The sequence below is a fragment of the Gallus gallus genome, chromosome 5, assembly GCF_016699485.2.
Source record: "Gallus gallus isolate bGalGal1 chromosome 5, bGalGal1.mat.broiler.GRCg7b, whole genome shotgun sequence".
NCBI lineage: Eukaryota > Metazoa > Chordata > Aves > Galliformes > Phasianidae > Gallus > Gallus gallus.
This window is the reverse complement of record NC_052536.1, coordinates 52,758,405-52,781,191: the sequence shown is the minus strand read 5'-3', so window position 1 is coordinate 52,781,191 and position 22,787 is coordinate 52,758,405. Positions and strand designations below refer to the sequence as shown.

Genomic DNA, 22,787 nt, shown 5'->3' with positions numbered 1-22,787 from the left:
AGTCTACTCTCCCTGAAAAGAGAGAAACAAGGACTTCAAAGGAGTTACACAGTTAAAAAACCTGCTGTATCATCAATACTGTTCTATATAACTACTAAAATGTCTTGCGTGTTAAAGAGAAATAGGCATTTATTTGCATTGACAAGAAAAATCTCAGCAACCAAATGAAGATGCGATTCACTTGGATGCCTCTAAGTGAAAAGAGCTAAACCTGACCATAATAATTTTTAATTTTTCTTCCAACTACCCATTAGCAGTCTGTATGAAATACAGGGACACTACCAATACCAAGGCACCAGAAAAGAACCCTCAGCAAGGCAATGCAAGCACAATGCAGTGTGCTACTTAACACTGGTATAAGATCAGTCCAAATGTTAAACTGGTTCACTTTGCTCTTTTATCACTGGCTTAAAAACAGGGATAACTTTTATCTCTCCAGAACTTTTATAAAACTTATCCAACTGCATTATGTTGCATGGGCACTAGCCCAAGGAAAATATTATTCTTAAAGTAGCATGGGACTACTGGCCAAAAAATGTCCTTATTTAAACTACAGATCTAACATCTTTAACTGATCCACTGCAGTCCACAGCAATTAAGCAGTCAGTAACCATTACAGTATGAATAATGCTGTAAACACTAAATTACCACAAGTGAATGATCGAAGTCCATGCTAACTATAGGAAAAACATAAGTAACTGGCTTTGTAAATCTCATTTCAGAAGTCTGTGCAGGTTAGTAGAAATCTGGGTCATTCTGTTCTGAAATTTAATCATTCTGTGCAAGGCAAGTATGATTGCAAGGCTAGTATGATTACATCCCTTTGCTTAACAGCAGGAGATTAGCAATTGCAAAGTAGCACTTCATATAGGCATTTTCATTGGCAGTCTTCCCAAGGCAGCTGTGGACTTGATTAGCCACTAGGATTGAATTTTCTACAGCAGGAATTATCCAAATACAGCTACTAGAACACCAAAGGAGATAAACACAATGAATTAAATAATACAGTGAAGTTGCATCCTTAACTGATTGGAAGTAGAACATGCTTTCTTTCACGCTTTCTTTTTTTTTCTAAGATTCTAGTAATCTGTCTATAAACACATCTGAGACTACCTGGAATCAAACCACGTTAGCGTTAGTATGGACAATGAACTATATAATAGATATCACAATTTCTAAACCAAAACAGTTCCCTCTTCTTAGGGAAGAACTTAGCTTTTAATTAGAACTACAGACCTCACACAAACTAATTAGCAAGCAAAAAGTTAAATCAAACTAGACAATCTATTTGCAAATCACATCTAAACTATGCCAAAGAACGATTCAAGATAATTTGTACCTGTGTAGTTTATTTCTCCTCACCTGGTTCATTCTTGTGATCTAATGAATCTGATCTCACAGAATGCAAAAGGAACACAATGGAAAAATTGGTCTCTCAGAATGGTAGGGGTTGGAAGAGACCTCTGGTGGCTGCCTGGTCCAACCCGAGCTCACAGAGGGCCACCTCTGGCAGGATTGCCCAGGACCAGATGCAGATGGCTTCCAGGCATCTCCAGTATCTCAGGCCTGCAGAGATCAAGTTGTCAGTTCAGTATTATTTCTCCAAGACGGGCTGGTCAAAAGAACTCCAACCATATCTTTTTGTTGCAGTTTATAGTATGAACCTCAACTGTCATGACCTTATCAGCGAAGCTCCATCAGATGTTTAAGCTACTCTAAATCCCCTTTGAAATTATTTTATTCAGGAGGAAGGATGAAAAAGACCAGCAACTTAAAAGTCATTTTAATGGAACCAAGGGACTAAAGCTTTACTTTGGTATCAAGCTAGGTGCTTTTAATAGACCTTCTTCCCACCTCTCCATCCCCAGCAACCACAACCAGTTACAAATATCAGTAGAACAATTAATTAAAATTGCCAGAGGTGAGATTTAGTTGCACTGGTTGAGGTTTTCATAATATAGCTCTTTTATTCTATTTTGGGTTTCTTCTTTTGTCAGGTCTAACAGAGGACAAAAAGGCCTTGACAGGACAAAAACCACAATCTCTTCAAGTAGCAGGAAAATTATAAGTCATAAAGTTCTTACCTTATGTAAGAAGTAGAACCCTGCACAAACCCTGCACACTAGCACCACATAAATCCTTGCAATTAGCACTGTAAGGAGAAACACTGTACAGTGCTCAATAAATGGGCTTGAAATAGCACTTCTACTTCCTTTTAAACACAACTCCCCCCATCGTAATGTGTTTGGTAATACTCCTCAAACATCACTTAACTGCTTAAACTTCCTCACTTAGTATTTACTATACAACTGCAGAAAGATGAGAAGTGGGACTTACAACAACCAACTACTTTTGCTGCACTTCTCAAAAAAGCTTAAAGCCAGAGTAGTTATGTAGATATTAAATTAAACCAATATTTTCTGGTGGTTTGTTTGTTACATAGGAGTTAAAGCATCTTGGGATCATGACAATACAAACTGAAGCGTTTGAAATTAGTATTCTGTAATTGGACTCGTTTACTGAGGAAGTAATGCTCATGCAAACATGCTGCCTACATGCCCTCTATGGAAGGCTGCAGATACTCAACAGTCTATTAAAAAAAATAGCCACAGTTGGCCAATTTTCAAAGCATACTTGGGAGATGAGTTACTGAAAGAATACAAACTCATGTCATTGAGTTCTCTAAGGATTCTGATTTCAAATATAATCAGCTACCTCATTAAGTTAAATTGCAGTGAAAGTACCCATCAAATACCCACCAGAAACCCAAACCTGAGCATTTTCAGTATTGGTGAAGCTTTTCCTTCCTGCCCACAACAGGCACTGCTTATGGGCAAAACAAGTTCAGCTGCCACAATAAGAGCATCCTACCAAATTCATTCAGTGTGCTACTAGTAGAAAAAAAGTTAAGAAAGAATGTAACTTTAATCTCTGCATGCAATTTGAACAGTAACTTTAATACATGAAACTCAACAGTACCAATGTTAAGACATTTAAATATTTCTTCACTCTTTTTCCAGGACTTTTGCATCTAAAACACCTTAGAAGGCAACACTGTTCTAACAGCCCTTGCTACATGACAGCCTGATGCCAGTTGCTTGGGATTTTTGTGATTAGCGCTCTACATTTGTGATCTGCATCCAAGTGGAAGGAATAAAGACAACAGAACACAGCTGAATCCAACAGTAGTTTATTACACACTCTTGGCAGATGAAGTTAGACACTTCAGTTACCAGTAAATATGAATTTAAATATTAGTCGACAACTGCAGAAAGTGTACAAGTACAAAAATATCATTAACAATAACCAAAGGTTCTGACATTAACTTCTAAACAGCAGTTCTATACATCAACCGTTACACGATCCTCAACCTAAATCAGGGCTTGCACTTGAAAGCACTTTTTGTTCTGTTTAAAATAAAAGCTCTCCAAAAGGTGGGGAGAGTGGGGGGTACAGCCACATCAGTTCTCAAAGTACTGTCAACATATACCCTTGCCTAACGTGGAGAAATCTGTGTTCTATTTTTTGGATACTCGCTTTTATTGGGGAATACAGTAACAAAAATATATGCATAGAATTTTAAAAGCTAAACTCCAATATGCACAATATTTTTAATATATATTTATATATATATAGTATTACAGATGTCATATAAATCAAGTATAGGCCAAATTTTGGCCCAATTTTAAGTGCATTTAGTTTATTATAAAATCCCCTTCAGCCTCTGCTCTTACTTTACAAACTATTAGCTACCGAATTATCTTTTTCAGTGCTGGTTTTATAAACACCCCTGTTGTAAATCCTCATTTCCATTTCAGGAGTAGCAGCCTTGACTTCCACTAGACTTTCTAACAAAATAAAGTTCTCAAAAAAAAAACCCCAACCTCAGCGACTAACTCAGTCACATAGTTTAGTCTGAATTGCAAGGGCTTCTAACTTAAATTTACATTAATATTTTCAAGGTAGCATTCTCCTTTGCACCCTTTGCACTCTTTGATCTTAATTATATCCTGCAAGCACGCACTTACTACTTTGCTTCATTTTGTTAAATGGACTCTTAGCAATATGCAAATTATTTCAGGTGCAGAACTAAGTGCAAAAACCATTTTCTAATGCATAATTAACTAGCTTAAAACTCAGCATCTGATATGAGCATTTTAGACAATACTTAAAGAGTAATACCCTCGCTGCCATGATACCTCATTTTGTTTCCAAATTAAGTTTTGTTCGCCCTTGTTTCACAAAGCAACATAGGAGGAACAACAATAGTGACCCAGTTATCTATCAATCCGATGCATATGGTATTTACAGTATGTTTTAAATACGTTCGTATATTGGCTGGAACAAAACACACTTAAGCTTTCTACCAGAGTAGGGGGGGAAAAATGTCTTTATTTTAAAGGTAACAGAGCACAGGACCTGGCTGCCCAGAGAGGTGCTGGCATCTCCTTCTTTGGACATACTTAGAACCCACCTGAACGCTCTCCTGTGCGGCCCACTGTCAGGAACCTGCATTAGGAAGGGCTGGACTACATGATCTCCAGAGGTCCCATCCAATTCCTACAACTCTGTGACTCTGTCAAAGATGTGGCATTAAATTATTCAATGCAGCTTCCTGCCACAAACAAGTCAAAGGCTCCTCGAGGTCATTTGTGGAATATAGCAGTAAATTGTATGACCTAGAAATACTCTACATCTTAAAACAAAGGTAATTATGGAAAGTTGAGTCTCAGTAACCAAGACTCAGTAACCAGTTCTCCTGCCATTATCTCAGCTACTGACAGCATTCTGGACCTCATCACTCAGCACTACTATGGTACAGAGGAAAAAATATTAATTAACTGCTGCCAATGTACAACCAGTTCCAGCTACTATGAAACAAACTTTCAAGGTAAGCCCTTTAAAAGTCTTGTAAAAACTGGGCTAAGAGATCTTAAGAACAGTCTCCCAGATCTCAAGAGCAAGGATATGACATGTACACCTTAGAAGGTAAGTCACCTAACACACACTAATTATTGGATGCATTCAGTGTTCATTCTCAATGAAATACATATGGAACCGGGTGCAGAAATCCCAACAACATTAATAGGAGCAAGGCAGCAATGGCCCCTCATACAACTGAATTGTTAAACATCTTATATTGCATGTGAATCTCCCTTTTGTATTGAGAAAGCAAATACTGAAATAGAGACAACTTTTAACACAACAGATGTATTTACAAACAGCATGCAAGGCCTGTTTCATGTATTTGAGCAGCTAAAACAGCCACTGACAGCCCTTAAGTATTTACAAGTTCAAAACAATCCTCACATAAGGAGAAATACAAGAAGTTCAGGACACTCCTTGGGAAACAAACAAGAAATGTGTAAAAAACACCAACGAAAGCAATAATAAAATCTAGTAGCAGAGGAAAACGTCAGCTTTTAAAATCTGGACTATTTAACACTGTTCTGGTAAGAAGCAAACAAAACCACACATCACATTCAAAGATGCCATTCATAAAGAAGTACATCTTCTTGGTATCAGGTTGGTTGCTTTGTTTTTAATTTTCCCTCCAGAAGAAAAGCTGTACCTAAGCTTAAGAAAGAAGTTTCTAAGCGAACAACATACAACTCCCTTTGGTTTGCCAATTTACCTTTATTTCTCATTTTTATTTAAATTTGCAAGGTAAGTAGTAAGGCAATGTGACCAGATGCTGAAGAGCCCTGTGGGTGATTCCATACAATAAAGATGCTTCAGCTGTGGTTCACAGAACGGGAAGCAAAAATAAGAGCCTTATGGTAAACAAGAAACATTTTTCATAAGGAAAGGTTCTATAACCTGCATATGTGTTGCACTGTGGGTCAGTCCCATTTGAGGGTCAGCTCAGGAAAAAAGGTTTCTTATGCATAAAGCAGACTGGGACAGATTCCCATCTCCTTTGTCTCACGGAAAAAAAGAACTGAGTTCCAAATTACACTCTACACTACTGTTAGCTTCAGCTTTGCATCTCACATGGCAATCAAATAATCCCAATTTAGCTCATATCTTTCTGTAAAAAGTGTGCATCCATATCTGCTTCAATAATGCAGTTTTCTTTCCTCGAGATTTCATAAATGAGAATTAAAGTGAACTGGAAGTGACATGTGAGTAACGTTTTTGCTCCACTCCATGAGATGTATGAAGCATATTGTCCTTCTGAAGAGACACTTCACTACCTTTTTAAATCTACTTTAAATGCATTTATAAATAATTTGGTACCAGCTGCTGCTCACATTACAACCATTTTTTTCACATCCAACTCCAGCAATGCTTTAGGGAAAAGAAAGTGCTCTAGTTCTACCTGTTTTATTATGAATAACTGGAGGAATCTTAATTCATTGTTAACCAAAAATAAATTAAAATGAAAATATTTCAGTTGGCTTTTTTCCTTTCTTCTGCTTTATAATACTAATTCATACCACATGTTTTGTGCTAAACATGAAAATAGAGGAGTAAAAGTTTATTCATGTAAACCTCAGAAAAGCAGCTGCAGTCTTAGCGACAGGGTAGTAAAGGTGCTGTACAAAGCAACATTCCAATACACGTTTCCTACGGACTAAACAACGTGCTACATGGAACGTGACACTCTGAAGTATGTACAAAAATATAAAATATATATTTTGAGTAACAGTAGAATAAGCTACAGTGCAATTTTCCTTAGCCCAGTGAAAGTCCTACCTGCATTTCCCCCCCACTCATTCTAGATCTTCCACGACAGGTTCCATTAACAGTACAACAGAGCAAGCACAGCTACAGAAGACATTGTAAGAACATTCTTATTTTGTAAACTTCAAGTTCCTAAAAGTCAAATATGTACCTTAAAAAATTAGTTTGTGTTCACACATTCTTTCTATGCTACAGTTTAAATACGCTTTACTATAAAATGCAAAGTTAAGACATTTAATGAAAATACGACCTCAATTTTAGGAAAAGTCATCCCATTATTGTCATCAGACTTCAGACTCCTTTAAAGTATTTGGAACTACAAACACTTGTTGAGGGCTTTTAAACATAAGGCATTTTGTGTACATTCCTCCCAAATGTTTATTCAATGACTGCTTTAGTGCTCAAAGCCAAACCAGAGGAAATCAAAACCCTCAAAACCTTGGGAACAAATTTATCTGAATGTATACATTCAGCATACAGCTGCAATAAAGGAGAAGACAGAAACAAAAAATAGAAATGTGCACTGAAATAAGCTAACCATCTTCCACAAGGTAAGATCTCCTCAGCTGTAAAAGCAGTTCAACACACCATCAATTCTTTTGAATACATTCATAGCTGTGCATTCTGAACGTGAATCAGAAAAAAATCCCATTTCATGCCATCTATTGCCAGTGTACGGAATCCTGGACTGCTTTGAGGAAAGACATACAAAGTGTAGTTTCTCATTTACATATTAACAGGTCTGAGCTCATACGTCCAGTAAAAAGAACCTCCTGATGGCAAATATTTTGTAAGAAAACATGAGCTTTGTATTCTAGCTAGATGACTTCCTAACCAAACTGTGGTTTTCCTGAAAGAAACAATGATACAAAGCAAAAGTAACTCACGTCTGATCAAACAGTAAGACAGCTCAACACACCAGTCCCTAACATGGAAACAACAAATTGGGTAACACAGTAACAGTCAAAACCGTACTCAAAAAAGCAGCAAATGACATCACAATTAAAGGGTCACATCCTGCTCATCACTGCAAAATGCATCATGAAAAGCTCAGAAGTGTGTAACAGTAAGATCCAGATATGCACAAATCGTTCATGAAATGACCATACTGTCTTCTGCATGCTCATACCTACCTGCCAGAATGCTGAATGAATTTACTTTGATTACCTTATAGCTAAGTTGGGTAAAAGTGATGATTACCTTTTAGCACAGTACGTCAGGGAATTAAAATATTTACTTTTTTCAAGAATAAGAATACTTTCTAAGTGTATATCTAAAAAGCACAGTACTTCTCAATCAGTTTGGAATACTATGTGAGGTTCCCTTCTTAACAGAACGGAGTATTTTTATTGTTTTTATTTTCATATAATTTTGAACACCTCTCCTTTGTAAAAACCATCTCCAGAAAAATATATCTTCTTCAAGTAGCTTACAATACATGTTAAAAATACCTACAAATAGGTTATTGCCCATTTACAATCTCTTGAGGTCAAGAACAATTCTTGTGTCATTTTACGTATGCAATTTCAACAGGCTAAGCCATGAATATTCCCGTTCACTTGAACCATGTCAGCAACGTGGACAGTCACCACTTAAAAATACCTGCCTAATTATATACCATTTGAAACACAATTAGTCTTTTTACATCACAGTATACGTGGCATTTCTTAATTTAGCAACAGAAAGGCACAGTTAAACTGTAAGATACAGTACCTGAATCACACATGCTCTAGTGTTATCTACCACCAGTGCCAATCCAGACAACTTATTCTGCAGGGGATGCTAAAGAAAAAAAGCTTCTATTTGGAGGGGCTTTCTTTTAGAAAAACTCAATCACATTACAAGTTTGGTCCATTAAAAATGCCTATTAGCCAAAACATCTTAAGTCCAACTTTAGGAGGTAAGTGAGGAAAGCCAACTTAGTACTCTAAGGCCCAACAGCTTGAATAAGTTACTATGAAATGGCAAAAAAAAAAATCATGAATGCAGCTTTCTGATTAGCTGTCAGACATACCTGTTAAAGCATCAACATATACAGATACAGTATGACAGACATTCCAGATACATTCATTGCATCACACACAAACAGACTCTGTGACAGCAGTAAGTCTTAGACATAGCATTTATAGACTCCAGCACTTCTCAAGGCATCCACCTTCTGGCCCCACGCCACACCAGAGATGTGCAGTATCTTCTAAATGCTTTGTCTGCTATGTACTGCTGTGAAAGTGAAGACCCTGCTAAAAGCCAAGCTCGCCAGCCTTCCCTTAGCAAACTAGTGCACCTCTTCCAAAAGCAACTAGCTCTGTTTTCCTACTTTAAGTGATAAATCTACATCAGGAAAGACCAATAAAATGGAAGACGCAAGGAACAATAGACATGAGGGAGAACCCAACCATTCCATAGGTAATATAGCGATAGGGGAGCTCAACTTCCATGCGTTGTCTTGCTTTCCGTACGTCATCATGTGGTATGCGAAATATTTTACATGCCAGTGGAATAGTGGCTTTCTTCATTGCTATTTTTGTTAGTAACAGAATTATTACTCCAATCAACAACCGTAATATGGCTTTTCCAAACACAGTCACGGTGAGAGAGGAAAGAGATAAAGGCAGTGTATCAAGAGGGGGATCTAGTTCCACACCCATCATGTAGTTAACATGAGAACCACAGGCAACTCCAGCACCACAGCCCAGTATCTGAGCTGTGTCTCCTCGTGATGTGCTCCATGTGTCTAGAGTAAAAGAGAAGATGCCCAGGGCTAAATGCAGACTGATGATAATTAGGGGTGCATACTTGTAAGTCAAGTTGAAGTCATCAATCAGGTCCACAACTGGATGGAAGACAATTAGGATGAGAATTGCATACAGAAATCCAGCAATAACATCCTGTTGAGAAGAGGAAAAGATGCTTTCAGTGTAGAAACTATTTTAAAAACATAATTTAAGTTATATTAGCATAGTGACAAACCCAGCTGCTCCGTTGCTAAACTCTACTTGCAAATTCCCATCTTCTCATATTTACTGGATGTGTCCTTTTTTGTTAAGGGTAAAATAAGGAATTGTATTTGATCAAATGAAATTGTAGAACTGCCCAACTGCTGGCTACAAGGGCTGGCAATGAGTAATGGTAAGGCAGCAGAAGACTACAGCAGCCAGACATTAGAGCAGCTGGGACTCCACACAACTCCAGATTCAGAATAAGCAAAAGCAAAAACAATAATCCTTCCCATTGTGCAACTAATGAGAAAGAGAAAGGGAAGGAATTTCTGTGGCTTCATACCTGAAGTTCAGTTTTATTATTTTTTAAAAGCATCTTCATGAAAATGTTCCTCTACTTATTTTTCAACTCATCATTAAATTTCAGCTAATGTTGATTAATTATTCTGTTGCATAGAATTACCTATGAATTTTGTCACATTTATTTGTTAATAAGCACATTGAAGTCTTTGTAGACATGAAAACACTAGAGGCCAAATCACCTTTATCACATGCTTACCAGATGTCCCATGCAAGTCAAGAGGCATGATTTCCATCTGCAGTATTTGTACTGCTGTCTTCAATCACTTTTATTCACTTTCACTAATTAAATGCTTGATAAAAGCTCTAATACAATTTGACTGATACGAAGTCAGACTTACTCATTTCAGAAGCTTTCTACCATTTGCTACCCTTCCTCCAACATTAAACAGCACAGTTCATCTATGTAATAGGTAACAAAATTAATATTAACACTCAAACACTACAGAGATACAAGAGCTCAGAGTAGTGCAGTCTACATGATGCATTGCTACTTCCTGCATGACTTGGTTCTAGGGCATTATCTGTCTTTAGCTGAAATAGCAGTGCATCCCAATTGTCCTCCATACAAATGCTTCTGACTTGGTAAGCCTCCAATTGCTAATGCAAATCACTCATTCAGCTTTCCTCCAGCTGCCTTATTTTCACATGCTCCTTTTATACTTCCTGCATCCACCAGCTTATTTACTCACCAACTTCACCACTTTGCCAGCTTCTCTCCTTTCAGCAGGTAAACTTCTTCAGCCATCTTACATTCAGATTGCCATTTTGTAGTGTTCTTTTGTTCCCCATTTATATATTACTTGTTCATGTCTAGTTTGGTGGGGTTTTTTCTAATCTTTTTTAAATAAATTCTGTTTCTCAAGGATGAGAACCTTGTTATTCATTTCTTTTGAAACTTTGAGAAGTAAAACCCCAGCATATGCTTTGAAACCTGAGCACACACTAACAGCCACTCTATTATCCAACAAAATTACTTCTGCTCCAGAGGGGAAAGGCAGTCTTTGCTACCTTAATCGCCTAGTTCTGCACTAAATCTGCTGGAGTACAAATTAACAGAAGCTTGACATGCATTTTTAGCTACTGTGTCAGTTCTGTAAGTATTCTGCTAAACCAGCACATACAATTTATCTCAAGCAGGTGCACAGAAAGAACTTTGTAGAGATAGGCCTAAAGGAATACCTCCTGAGAAAGAGATACAGAGTACCTCAAGGGAAGATACAAAAACCTTTTATACACAAACTTTCCAGAACAACAAATACATACCCAACATTCCATTGCTACTTCAATAAATGCACCCGATAAGCTCAGGGGGCATTTCAAAGTTGTTCCAACTGTGGTTCAAGCAACATGCCTCCTTTGAGTGGTCTGTAATTTGGTTTTGCTTATACACCTAATACAACCAGCTTAGCCTACATTGCTGTCACACCACAATCAGTGCATGCAAGTCTAAAAACGATGGAAAAAAAATCCAAGCATGAATTACTTTGCCAAAAAACAAATAACCAACTGACTTCCAGATGTTGTTCTCACTCCACTTTTGTTAGGACTTTCCCAGGTCACTGCATTCACTATAAACAAATTCCCAAGACTGTTCAAGCATTAAAGACGATGTAATAAAATCTGAACTCCATTGAATGAAGGCCGACAAGCTTTTTTTTTCCTGCACTGAAAGTGAGAACTGGAAAGTCTGAATGATAACTCTGTGACACAAATTTCTGTACAGAATATTAACGCAGACCATTTTAACATAGCTCAGCAATTAACCTTTATGTCATGCAACAAGAGCAAATGCAGTCTTACATATTGTAATCATACACCACTAGTATCAAGACTGAAGAATGAGAGGTACACATTACTGTAAATCTTGATAATGCATTGCTTTACATTTTGCTTTCTTTCATTCTGCTTCTAACATCTTCTGAGATCATCCTCTAAAGGACTTTGTGCAGATATTAGCAGAACTGCTACCCAAATACAGCATCCAGGTATTAACATCACTATTTGTATTGATCTCAAATTTAATAAACATCAAGTTATAGAAATAATAATATGGAAATAACAACAATGCAGAAACCTGATAGAAAACTGCTCAAGTCTACTGACCTTTACTGGAGCATCCAGTTATTATAGGACAGCCTAATAATACAGTTAACGTGTGTCTGGGTACCTTGTTCTTTTTCATACATGCTTGCTGCATACTAAGGACAGCCTAGAAAAACTGAGCACACATTGCAGATCATACTGCAGTATGTTTTCTCCACTGAAGAAATGCAAGTATGCTGTTCCTATAGTTATTCTATATGTTCTATATATCCCACCCTGTATCCTGTAGAAGACACTCCAAAATAAATAATGTTAGATACAATGGCTGCACTGTAAATAGTTCTGCAAAGGAATTTATTAAGTCAGAAATTAACAGAAGTGGTTAAAACAAAAATTCAGTATGATTATTTCTTACCAAAATGGAATGCATTCCCATATAAATTCTACTGCAGCAAACCAAAGAACACCAGCAGAACGCAAGGATCAGTCCAAACACAAGGGGATACTGGTAGGAAAAAAATTGAAAGATCGTATTAGTGTTTGGGGGGTAAAAAGAAAAATCACTAAGAAATCCATGATTAATTACAGAAATGTAACTTAGCAACAATTGATTCATGCATCTCATGCTCATCCCTTTTCTTGTCTGAGTGTACCCAAGCCCACCTGGCTACCTCCACTAAGTCTGCTTTCAATTAAGTCAAAACATTATAAAAATCAAAGTTTTTCAATTTTTTCCTCGTCCTGTTCTTCTGCACTCAGGCCACATGAATTTCAGAGTGTTAGGATTTGGGGGTTTGGGCTGTTTTGTTGTGGTTTTGTTTGTTTGTTTTTCCCAGACCAAGCAAGAACAAGTTAACAGATCTTTATAACAGTTAGTCTTGCCAAGCTGTGTTGTTCTAAATGGGGAACATAGCCAGAGTCAATCCTTGTATAATAAGCTGTGGAACAGTTTCACCCTGGGTAACACGGCTGTGTGATACAGTGGTACTGTTAGCAGCCATCCAGGCAGAATCTAGTAGCTTTACCTTTCTCATGATAAAGCAGAACTCAATAATTTACTGCTGAATTCAATACCCTGCAGACCGTTGCAGAGGTTCTGCAATCCATGATGTGATCTCTCAGCACCAGTACTGAACTCCTAGCATAATAACCTTCGATCTCTAGGATGTCATACAAATGTCTCTTACAAGCCATGCTACTTAAGCAAAACCCATCAAATTATCTCCAAGATCTTCTAGTAAAAGAAAGATGTTGTCATCATTATAAAGACTCTTCAACAGGAAAGAATCATTTACTTGGTTATAACAAGCATGTAGCAGAGTGTGGAAACAGCATATTAACTTTTATAGGTCTGGGATAAAAAAAATAGAGCACCACCTCCATATCTGACACCGCAGTAAGAAACGCTTTCCTCACCACTGCATTGCAAGATGTTGTGTAAAGCAAGACACAACTTCCCTTCTCAGTTTTAAAAAATAATCAGTAGTTACATACAAGAAGCACTCGCAAGACAAAGCATTTCCTAAATTGCTTCACTTCCTATTTGAAAGCAATGATAGCAAGGTCAGCTTCTTCATTATTTTCAATATCAGCAGTTCAGATGTATGTGCGAACATATGTCAGAACAAAAACCTGCATTTCAGGCCCCTCTCTTGCCCTTCCCTTGCTCCTCTGATGCAAGATGAAGGGCAGAACACCCACCCCACTAGAGAAAAGTCTTTAATTCACTTCAAGCTGTACATTCTTTGTGAAAGCCATTTAACAAATTCACAGCCTCCTAAATCAGTATTTCAATGGAAGCCTTGAAGAAGTATGATTGGTTTTCCTTCTTATTGCATCACTCCTTGATTTCTCAGCTTCAGGTTGATTTTAACACGACAAATCTCAAAGAAAAAATTTCCAAACTAACAGAAAAATCAGGAATTTTCCATCTCACACGAAAACAGGTTGTACCTTAAAATCATTTCTATGTGCCCAGCTCACAGCTGTGCTGCATCTAGTATAAACTGATTAATGAAACGAGCCCTTTTTCTGCTGCAATCGCCTACAGACTGTACCCGAACAAAGTTACATTCCTAATAACTTATATCTAATGGAAAGGAGGGAAGAAGCTCAGAAGCTGGAGGAAGACTAATGAAGTGGCAGGATCAGCAGGGTACAGCAGCTAATGACACTGCGACGATAAGTCTGGATGGTGCAGGAGATGATGTTAGAGCAGCTAACAGCAAGAGCCTCAGAAGAAGGAGCACAAAGAAAGAGGCGTATGTGAGGAGCTGTGCTTTAAGAGCTCTCAGCAAGTCATTATAATAGCAGGGGGAACAGGAGAAAGTCTGGAAATGAAGCGATTGCTTTCAGGAATTCTCAAGGGAGAGGTGTTAGGGGAAGCAGTGAGCTGTGTCATTAACTCAATTTGAAGAAAGTTTTGGCAAGAATACCTGGCTCTCACACTAATATATATATATGTATCTTTTACTTTTTTATGCTGTTGAGAACAGACCTCCATTAAAATACCTAAAAACACTGGACAGCTTGGTTCCTCTGCACCAAAGCAGCTGTATCCAAGAGCTCAAAGGCTTCCCTATTGTGTCCGCAAAAAGCCAATTATACATTTTACAGTGGTTCACACATTATTAAACATTGCAGAATTTTTAACCGAACCCCACGCAAATCACTCTAACTGAAATAGTTTCAGTATAACCTGCCAACAAATGTGTCCACAGTATGAAGCACATTCTGATTTCTGCTCCTTTCAATGCATGATGCTGATATTTGTAGAAGTCCTAAACCCAGACAGTTCCTTTGCACCCCGGTGAGCTTACTGACCACGCTGTATATCACACAGAACAGCCTCCAGCCCACCAGAAAGCAGCAGACTACCAAAACAATAATTATTCTAACTTGCACTGGAGTAATATTCCACAATGAAGTAGTTAAGCAGATTTCTGTGATTAGCTCCCACACTAACCATTCCTTTCTGTGCTCACAACAGGCACATGTGGGCAACTGTTGAGTTACAAAAACTGATAAGTTATTTTACTGACTGATATAAAAAGAAGCTTCAGATACACGTATTTACGTATAATATTAAAGAATAAAATTTGACCTAAGAAAGGTTTTAGCCTTCGCCTGTCCTGCCTTATTCCAATATTATTTCTGTACCTCCCTTCACAGCACACACAACTGATATGCCTTTCCCAAACCCCAGAACCCACCTGTGGAGCACCACGAGGCTGTAGGTATGTTCTGGGGCTCCAGAGTTCCTTGGATTTCTGCTAAGGAGGTCAGCAGAACAACCTCCCCTATTACAACAAAAATAAAGCATGACATCCTGCTTCTCCAGGGCCTGTTTTCACTCCTGCCTTTTAAAAGCAACCACTAAGATGAAGAATTCTTAAGCAGGTCCTACCAGTTTGGTGTTCTAAGATCTGCCTGGAGGTGATAAGGCAATGGCATATTTTGTTCTCACACAAGGGATAAGCGTATCAGGTGACTAAAGGAGAATATTAACACTCTCACACACTTTGTAGCTCAGTAGGAACACTGCTCAGCACCATGCCAAGTTGTAACACCACCTGGGGACATCACTGTGATCCTTAAAAAATAAAAAGAATGAAGTATTAGCAAGCACTTTCCAGGTTTCATCTGGAAAATGACGTCCCATTTCAATATGTATGTAAGCACACAGTGAGGTAACACCATTCTTAACCTCCCACTGCCCAGGCATACGAAATCCCCCAAACATCATTCATCACCTACTGGCGCAATGCCTTAAGAGTATTACTATGTGTTATCAGCCCTGCTTCACAACAAACCGTGTGTTTCCCACAGCTCCTCTCTCAATCACAAGTGAATCTTCAAAGAAAGAAACAGCTTCTAAGATGCTTTTGCCTTAAAACAGGCACGTTATGGAATATTAATGTGAAAATTTAATAGAAACAAACCACGTGTTCACAAAATACATGCTTATGTATGCCCTCTAAAACTTACTGGATATCTCAATTGCTTCTGTGTCACATCAACAGTTTTGAATATGTGGAACACTGATAGAACTTCATAAGGCATTTGTTTTTCTAAAGTAAAAACCCTTGCAACTTGAAATCCTTAGCCTTATATTTAAAAGCTCACATAGTACTAAAGCTGAACTTTAAAATCACACATTCACTCCAAACCAACATTTCTCCCTGAGGAAAGCACCCACATTTTGCATTAGATCAAATCACTGATCTCCACCTCACACAATCTTTCTCCAAAGTCCGGAACAAGACTTTGGTAATATGCATAACCATGTAGCACACCAAATACTCCAAGGAAAAGGAGAGACAGATGGAATTGACAGCAACACAGAGAGCACAGATAAAAAGAAATGCACCGTACAGTCAAGTTACAGCCAGTGGCATTTTGGTTTTCAAACGTTTGCATTGATGTGATGTGTTTCTTTGAAGGCAAAGTGTCCTGGTCTTTTTATTTGTAAATGAGGGACAGATCAGGAAACATGTTCTTTAGAAAACAAAATTGGACAAAAAATGAATTGATGGACTGAATTCACACATTCAGTTAAAGGTCTGGGAATAAAGCTGACTACCAGAACGCTGACCTTCCCCCAGGCCTCAGTTTTGTTCCCACATCCAGAATCTTGTTTCAATCAAGTACACTGAACCAAATCGGTACCGTTTGGAAAACAGCAGTGAATCTATTCCTGGTTAAGTTCTTGAGTACTGTATACCTTATGTTTTCAGTGGGAAATCCCCATTTTCTTTAACCACATCCTCCAAGGAGAGCTTGCGAGCTTCTAACTGGATCACACAGCACGTCCTCCCACCCCTTAAGCTGACTTTATGCCAAGAGTCTTAATAACATAACCATTGTTTTAAAATGCTCATAAGGAAACAATCTGTCTGAAAAGCTTTGACCTCGGTCAGAAAAGTCTTTCTTTTAGCATGGAACATTTGTTAAACATACTCTAGATGCTCATTGCTTCACGATTTAAAAGCACATTCTGTACTGGGTAAGTTTCAGTACCCACAAAGGGTTCCAAATTAATTTTCAAGTATATTCAATGTTCTACACTATGATTTTAAAAGACCATTGAATAATAAGTCCAAATCTCAGGTTGAATTTGAAACAACTACTTTGGGCCACTTAGAAGAAAGAACAGAAGCAGCAATTGCAGCACCTTGCTTTTACCAGGAGGTCTGGGCTACGTATTGGTGACAGTCGTCTGAAAAGCTATAGACAATTTTGACAAAAACAACTGAGATGCTCTTTGGCCACAGGAGTACAAAACACAGCATTGTTTTCTTTCTTCCACTGATGAATCTTAACATCAAAAGGCATAAAAATTTGAATGCCATACGACATTATTAGAACCTCCTCTTTAAATTCCAAGATAAAGATTTCAGTGCCAGCCTTGTAGAGAGCTACAGGTTTGATTTTCCACTAAGTATCTGAAAAGTAATCAGGAGTTAAATTGGAGTGTGAGCCTGGTCCTTCTCCTTGCAAGCATCACAGATAACCTCCCTCACCACATCCCACAAGACTCACCTGGAACTTCCTCTGTTTATGCCCTCAAAACCTAAAAAAATAGTTTTTCTGCAAACTGATTTCTACACTACTTAAAAATTTGCTTACACAACTGAAAAATTTAATGCCAATCCACATAATTCCACAGGACAGGCTGCTTCATAGCCTTCGCACAGACATCCCAGTGGATCTGTAACAGGCTGCTATGCTCAGCTGAACACAAATTTGTAAGAGCACGTGCATCAAACAGGCCTCACCAGCCTTCTCCACAAATAAGCTACAGACATTCACATGAGCTGCAAAATATGCCAACTCAAATACACAGCACAGGGAAATTCCTCCAAATTCGCAATTCCATCTCAAGATCTCTTTACTGTGCAAGTGTTTGGGGCTTCCAGCTCACCTCTTCAGCCAGGCTTCTCACATCAGAAGAGTTTTGGGTTGGTTGCTTAAGAAAAATGTAACACAACTTAGACAAGCACGCATGTTGCTCTCTGTACAATTCCCACGATAGCAGTGTTATGATGAGACTGTTCATCCAGCACCAGCAGTTAATCATTCCTCATTCCCAGGGGTATCTAAAAAGTCAGCCTCTTGAAACAGAAGAGGGAGACAATTCTAATGCTAAAACGTAGTAGCAGTCCAACTGAGTGATGCAGAACTCTCTGAAATCTCAATACGGAGCCTGTCCAACCCATCTCACTTTATCAGATTCGTCCGTGTTGCATGATAGAAGTGATGGTGCAAATGAAAGGGTGTTTGAGTTGGTACCACATTACACACTTACATAATTTGTGCTATGGAGAATCAGCATAGCATTAAATGAAAACTACAAAATGCTTTGAGGTGTGTCAGTCAAAGCAACAGCTCCAAAATGGTTGGACTCTACTGGTAGTCCAGTTGTAGGGACTAATAGGCCACCATTCTCATCAGTGGAATCACTGTTGGAGGGGTTTGTATGTACAACACAGGCAGATGAGCACACAGGGAGGACAATTCTGCCATGCTCAATGATTTAAACCGCTTTGCAAGATAAGCCCTTCCCAACAATGCTACTTAACAGTTAGATGCAGGCTACTCATCGATAAAAGCTATGGGCTCCCACTGAACATCAGTTTAACCAAGCAGCTCAGGAAGGCAGAACCCTAAAGCCAGAAACTGGCCAAAGCCAGGGTGTACTAACTAGCCAGGCCTAACTCAAGCACAATATCTAATTGAAAACAGCAGATCAAAGCCATCAATTAAAATTTAAATAAGACCTTTTCCCACGGTCTCAGATTAAGGCTTTTGGAGATCTGGTAGATAACAACTATTAGCCCACACTATCTCTTCCACCCCACTCAGAACACTGTTTTGAGCCAACCTGCATATAGCTGTCAACATCTCAAAGAAAGCAAGTTTCCTCCAGTGTGACAAAGGAACAGTGTTCCCTACATCATAACAGGATCTACAGCCTCATTAACCATCCTTAAGCATCTGTCCTCTTCTTTCAGGGTATCAGAACATTCAAGATGGGAAGAAAAATACCATTTGTAATACTCCTTAATTGTCGATTTGAGCTTTGTAATTCAAGCTTACCTAAATGCCTTTGGAACAGGTAGCGCTCCCAATTGAGATTTAAAAATATACATAATATTTAATAAAATGATGCAAGTAGAATCAAAAGTTTCAGGCAAGTTCTCATAACAAAAGGAGAAAGTGAGAAACTACATTCTACACTTGAAAGAACAGTCAGCTATCATTAAACTTAATATCTGACTTTCATCTAGAGGCAAAACACTTGCATTGAACATTCCCTGTGAAAGTGCACAATCACATTTAAAATACACCATCTCCCCAAATATTTTACATCAGTAATTGCATTTATAAGCAAATATTTTAGTTTTACTACGTGTAGCCTAAACTCCTTCTGAATACTACATGAAATGCAAGTAGTTGTAATAGGATTAATGATGGATGTTGAATAATAGGGAACCCCAAACTTAACAACTTAAAAGAAAATCAATTGGAAATGAAATTTTTTGTTTCTGAATGGGTGATTTGGGCTGTACCTGGGAAAAAAGAGCAGATTTTCTTTGTTCTCTATACTGTTTAAGGGAAAGACTAGCAGACTGTTTGATAGAAAAGTATTACACAATACTAGGAAGTCATAACCCAACGAAAGCAAACTCCAAGTAAGTTATACAGGAAAGGGATTCCCCTTTCACTTGAGTAAGCTCTCCTGGTGCAAGAGCAGCTCTCTTTGGTCTATGAAAGCCCATGAAGTGTCCAATTCAGTTACTTCTACCCTAGGAAACCCTGCCAAGAGTTATAGCCCTGACTCCTGAAACAGCCCCATCCCACTACAATTCTTCTGAACAAACACTGCTAAGATTTGGAGTCGTATTTACCATAAGGGTCTGTGTAATGCTTGCTTATACTGTACCTCAACATCTGCAGCAAGTTTAAAATCTAACCACGTGTACCTGCTGATGCACATCTGTAACTTCATAGCTTGCCATTAATAGCTTGCCAAGTTGGATTAAACAGTTCCAACAGTTTTTGTTAGTGGTGGTTTTCATATAGGTTCTACCCCTTTTACAAAGTCAGTAAAACATGGAAAACAGCAGGAGCATTAGATGAAAGCTTAAGTCCCATTAGAGATGTTGAATATCTTTCAGTACATCCTATAGGTTAACTTCTAATACCTAGAAGCAATTTTTAAAGTCAGAAAGTTTTTAAATGGTAGAAACTGGTTTCAGAAAGGTCTGCTTTTCAAACTCATTTCATAGGAGGAATGAATTCATCTGAAGACTTCCTTTGCTCCCTCATTTCTTCAGTGTGGTTCTCAGAGAAGAACAAGGTTGTATGCATATAACTTCTTAATACACATTCATTAAAAATTTATCTAGTCAATTAGCACTGCATTTCATTGACTGCAGTTGCACAGCTAGCAAAGATGAGATTCAATCCAGTTCGCTGCCAAAAGAACTATTTTACACATTGTCAGTTTGCTGGTTTTATAAAAGCAATCAAGGCAGGGTCTGCTTAGTACATGTGTCATTAAAATCTGTGGAGAAATAATTGACTGATACTACTAAATGAGCTTTCCTACACACAACGAAAAAAAACCCCATTCATCCTTTATTAAGCATGCCTCTCACACATCTAAGAAAAACAGTAATATTCAGATATACAGACAGCCCTAGAAACCAATTTTATGATGAAACACTTCAGTGACAGAAATCCAAACATTTCTTTCATGAATACACACGAAGTGTGAACCACAAAAGCCTGGCAGGCTGTAGCAGAGTGGGCCATCATGTTTTCCTAGCAAAGAATCTGAATCCCCAAGAGCTTTCTTTCAGGAGTGCCGCACCACCTCACAGAAGCAGATATGTAAGCTGTGGTAAAAGAGAAGACAAACACAACAGTCTCCAACCTTCAACTCCCTCTTTACTCTTGGGCACCCATTTAATACGCTGAGATAAAGCCACAGGGTGGATATTGCAAACCATAACTGGAAGATAATAGTTCAGCTTCTGCACAAAGCTTAAGAAAAGAATTCTCCTTACCAAGGCAGCACACATGGCTTAAAACAATCAAGTTTCATAACAGAGTTTGTAAATATTAACTGCTTCAAAGTAGAATTATTACTTAACTTCAACTTTATACGCAGAGCCCTCAAAACCTTACACTGAAGGTTTATCGCCTAGGAAAGCGTTCTGCCTCACTTACTGCAGGAGCCAGCGCAGTGAATGAGAGGACTGAGTACGTGCTGGGCTTCCTTTGGAACCCCTGCTGTTGGCCATACCGCTAACAGTGTCTGCCACAACACAGCCCGTGCCGCAGCCTGCGTGCACAGATGGCCAGCAGCATTCCTTCAGCTCCGTGCACGGCCTCACAGTGCAACAGACCCGCCGAGCATTCACCGACTGAAGGTTCTACAAAGGTTCAGAGATTGCTTCCTGCTGATTATTGACACGTTAGCAGTTGTAAAGCCACCTGAAATTAAGTGTACGCCTCAAAGCAATAAATGAGCATCACCAGTTTGCAGGCTATTCAACTAGGAATAAGAGTTAAAAGGCAAACTGATTCAAGCTATAAGGTGACTCAAGGCAAAGCAGGCTCAGCAAAAAGCCCTTCAGTTCCTGGCTCCCCACCAGATTCTCAGTCAGTAGAACCAGAAGCACATACAAACATCAGATGCCTATCGCAACTGCATGCAAACCACTCAAACCCTACAAGAGAAAAGCTGAAAAACCTCGTGAGAACAACGCGCCCGTTTTTAACGCAGACTTATAACGCATACAGAGCTCATTACTCACTGCAGGAAAGGGAAAAAAGAAAGGAAATGTGGCACGCCACAGCCTCACGGGACGGGGAGCTGAGCATTACCTGCCAGCGGCCGTAGCTGAGCAGCAGCAGAGCCAGCGGGATGGCGGTGCCCGACATGGCGTGGGTGGAGGGCATGCTGTACTCGGAGTTGTAGAAGACCTCCAGCTTCACCACGGGCGGGGAGGCGGGCCGCGGCCAGCGGATGACATCCTTGGTGCACTGCCCCAGGTACATCACCCACACCCAGATGATGATCAGCCTGCGGCCCAGCCAGGCGTCCAAGTTCCAGATACAGAAGGGGAAGAAGAGGATGTAGAAGAGCTCGTTGCCCAGCTCGGTGCCCAGGCTGAAGAGGTAGTAGAGGAAGCGGCTGTGGGTGTTGAACTCCTGGCAGCCGTCCTCCTCCGTCAGGGAGTTGCGGCGCGGCCTCCGCCAGAGCTGTGGAGGAGCGGCCCCTCCGGGCACGGCCCCGTTCCCCGCGGGATGCCGCCGCCCGCCCGGGGGCGACCCGCCGTTCGCCACCGGCCCCCGGCTGCCGGCCCAGCCCGCGGGGCCCTCCACCCCGCACAGCCGCTGGAAGGCGGCCACCCCGTGCGGGTCCTGCAGGTTAGCGGCCAGCCGGGCCAGGCGGCGGCACACGGCCATGGCGGGAGGGACGAGGCCGCCGCAGCGGCGGGCTGAGAACGACCCGGGAAGCGAGGAGCTGAGGGGGGTCGGGGAGAAAGCAGGGCGGCTTACGCCCGGATGGAAAGCGGCTCGGGAAGGGATCTCCGAAGCGATGTTCGCTGAGAGGACGAGACGGAGCGGCCCCGCCCGCCTTTCCCCCGGCTCGGGCCGCCCTCGCCCCAGCTCCCCGCACCACCCGCTCGTTCCCTCCCTCGAGCGCGCTCGCCGCTGCTGCTGCCGCCGCCCCTCGCC

At 39.8% G+C, this 22,787-nt stretch overlaps 2 protein-coding genes and 1 long non-coding RNA gene across 3 annotated transcripts in view; 1 reads left to right on the top strand and 2 right to left on the bottom strand.

Annotated features, from left to right (window-relative positions):
* The window catches only part of LOC121110834, a 9,093-nt gene extending 3,226 nt beyond the window's left edge, over window positions 1-5,867 (top strand). Inside the window, exon 4 of the long non-coding RNA XR_005860329.1 lies at window positions 3,021-5,867. This is a non-coding gene — a long non-coding RNA (uncharacterized LOC121110834). The remainder of the gene's footprint in view (window positions 1-3,020) is intronic.
* WDR89 (WD repeat domain 89) overlaps window positions 1-6,714 on the bottom strand; it is a 21,306-nt gene extending 14,592 nt beyond the window's left edge. The window contains exon 1 of the mRNA XM_015287499.4: window positions 1,340-6,714. The gene's annotated coding sequence lies outside the window, so the exon portion shown is untranslated. The remainder of the gene's footprint in view (window positions 1-1,339) is intronic.
* On the bottom strand, window positions 3,175-22,787 carry SGPP1 (sphingosine-1-phosphate phosphatase 1). Its single transcript, NM_001389512.2, has 3 exons — window positions 21,930-22,787; window positions 12,448-12,537; window positions 3,175-9,575 (listed from the first exon to the last, which is right to left on the bottom strand). The coding sequence occupies exons 1-3, from the start codon at window positions 22,512-22,514 to the stop codon at window positions 9,024-9,026; spliced, it is 1,227 nt and encodes a 408-aa protein (NP_001376441.2). The 5' UTR covers window positions 22,515-22,787; the 3' UTR covers window positions 3,175-9,023.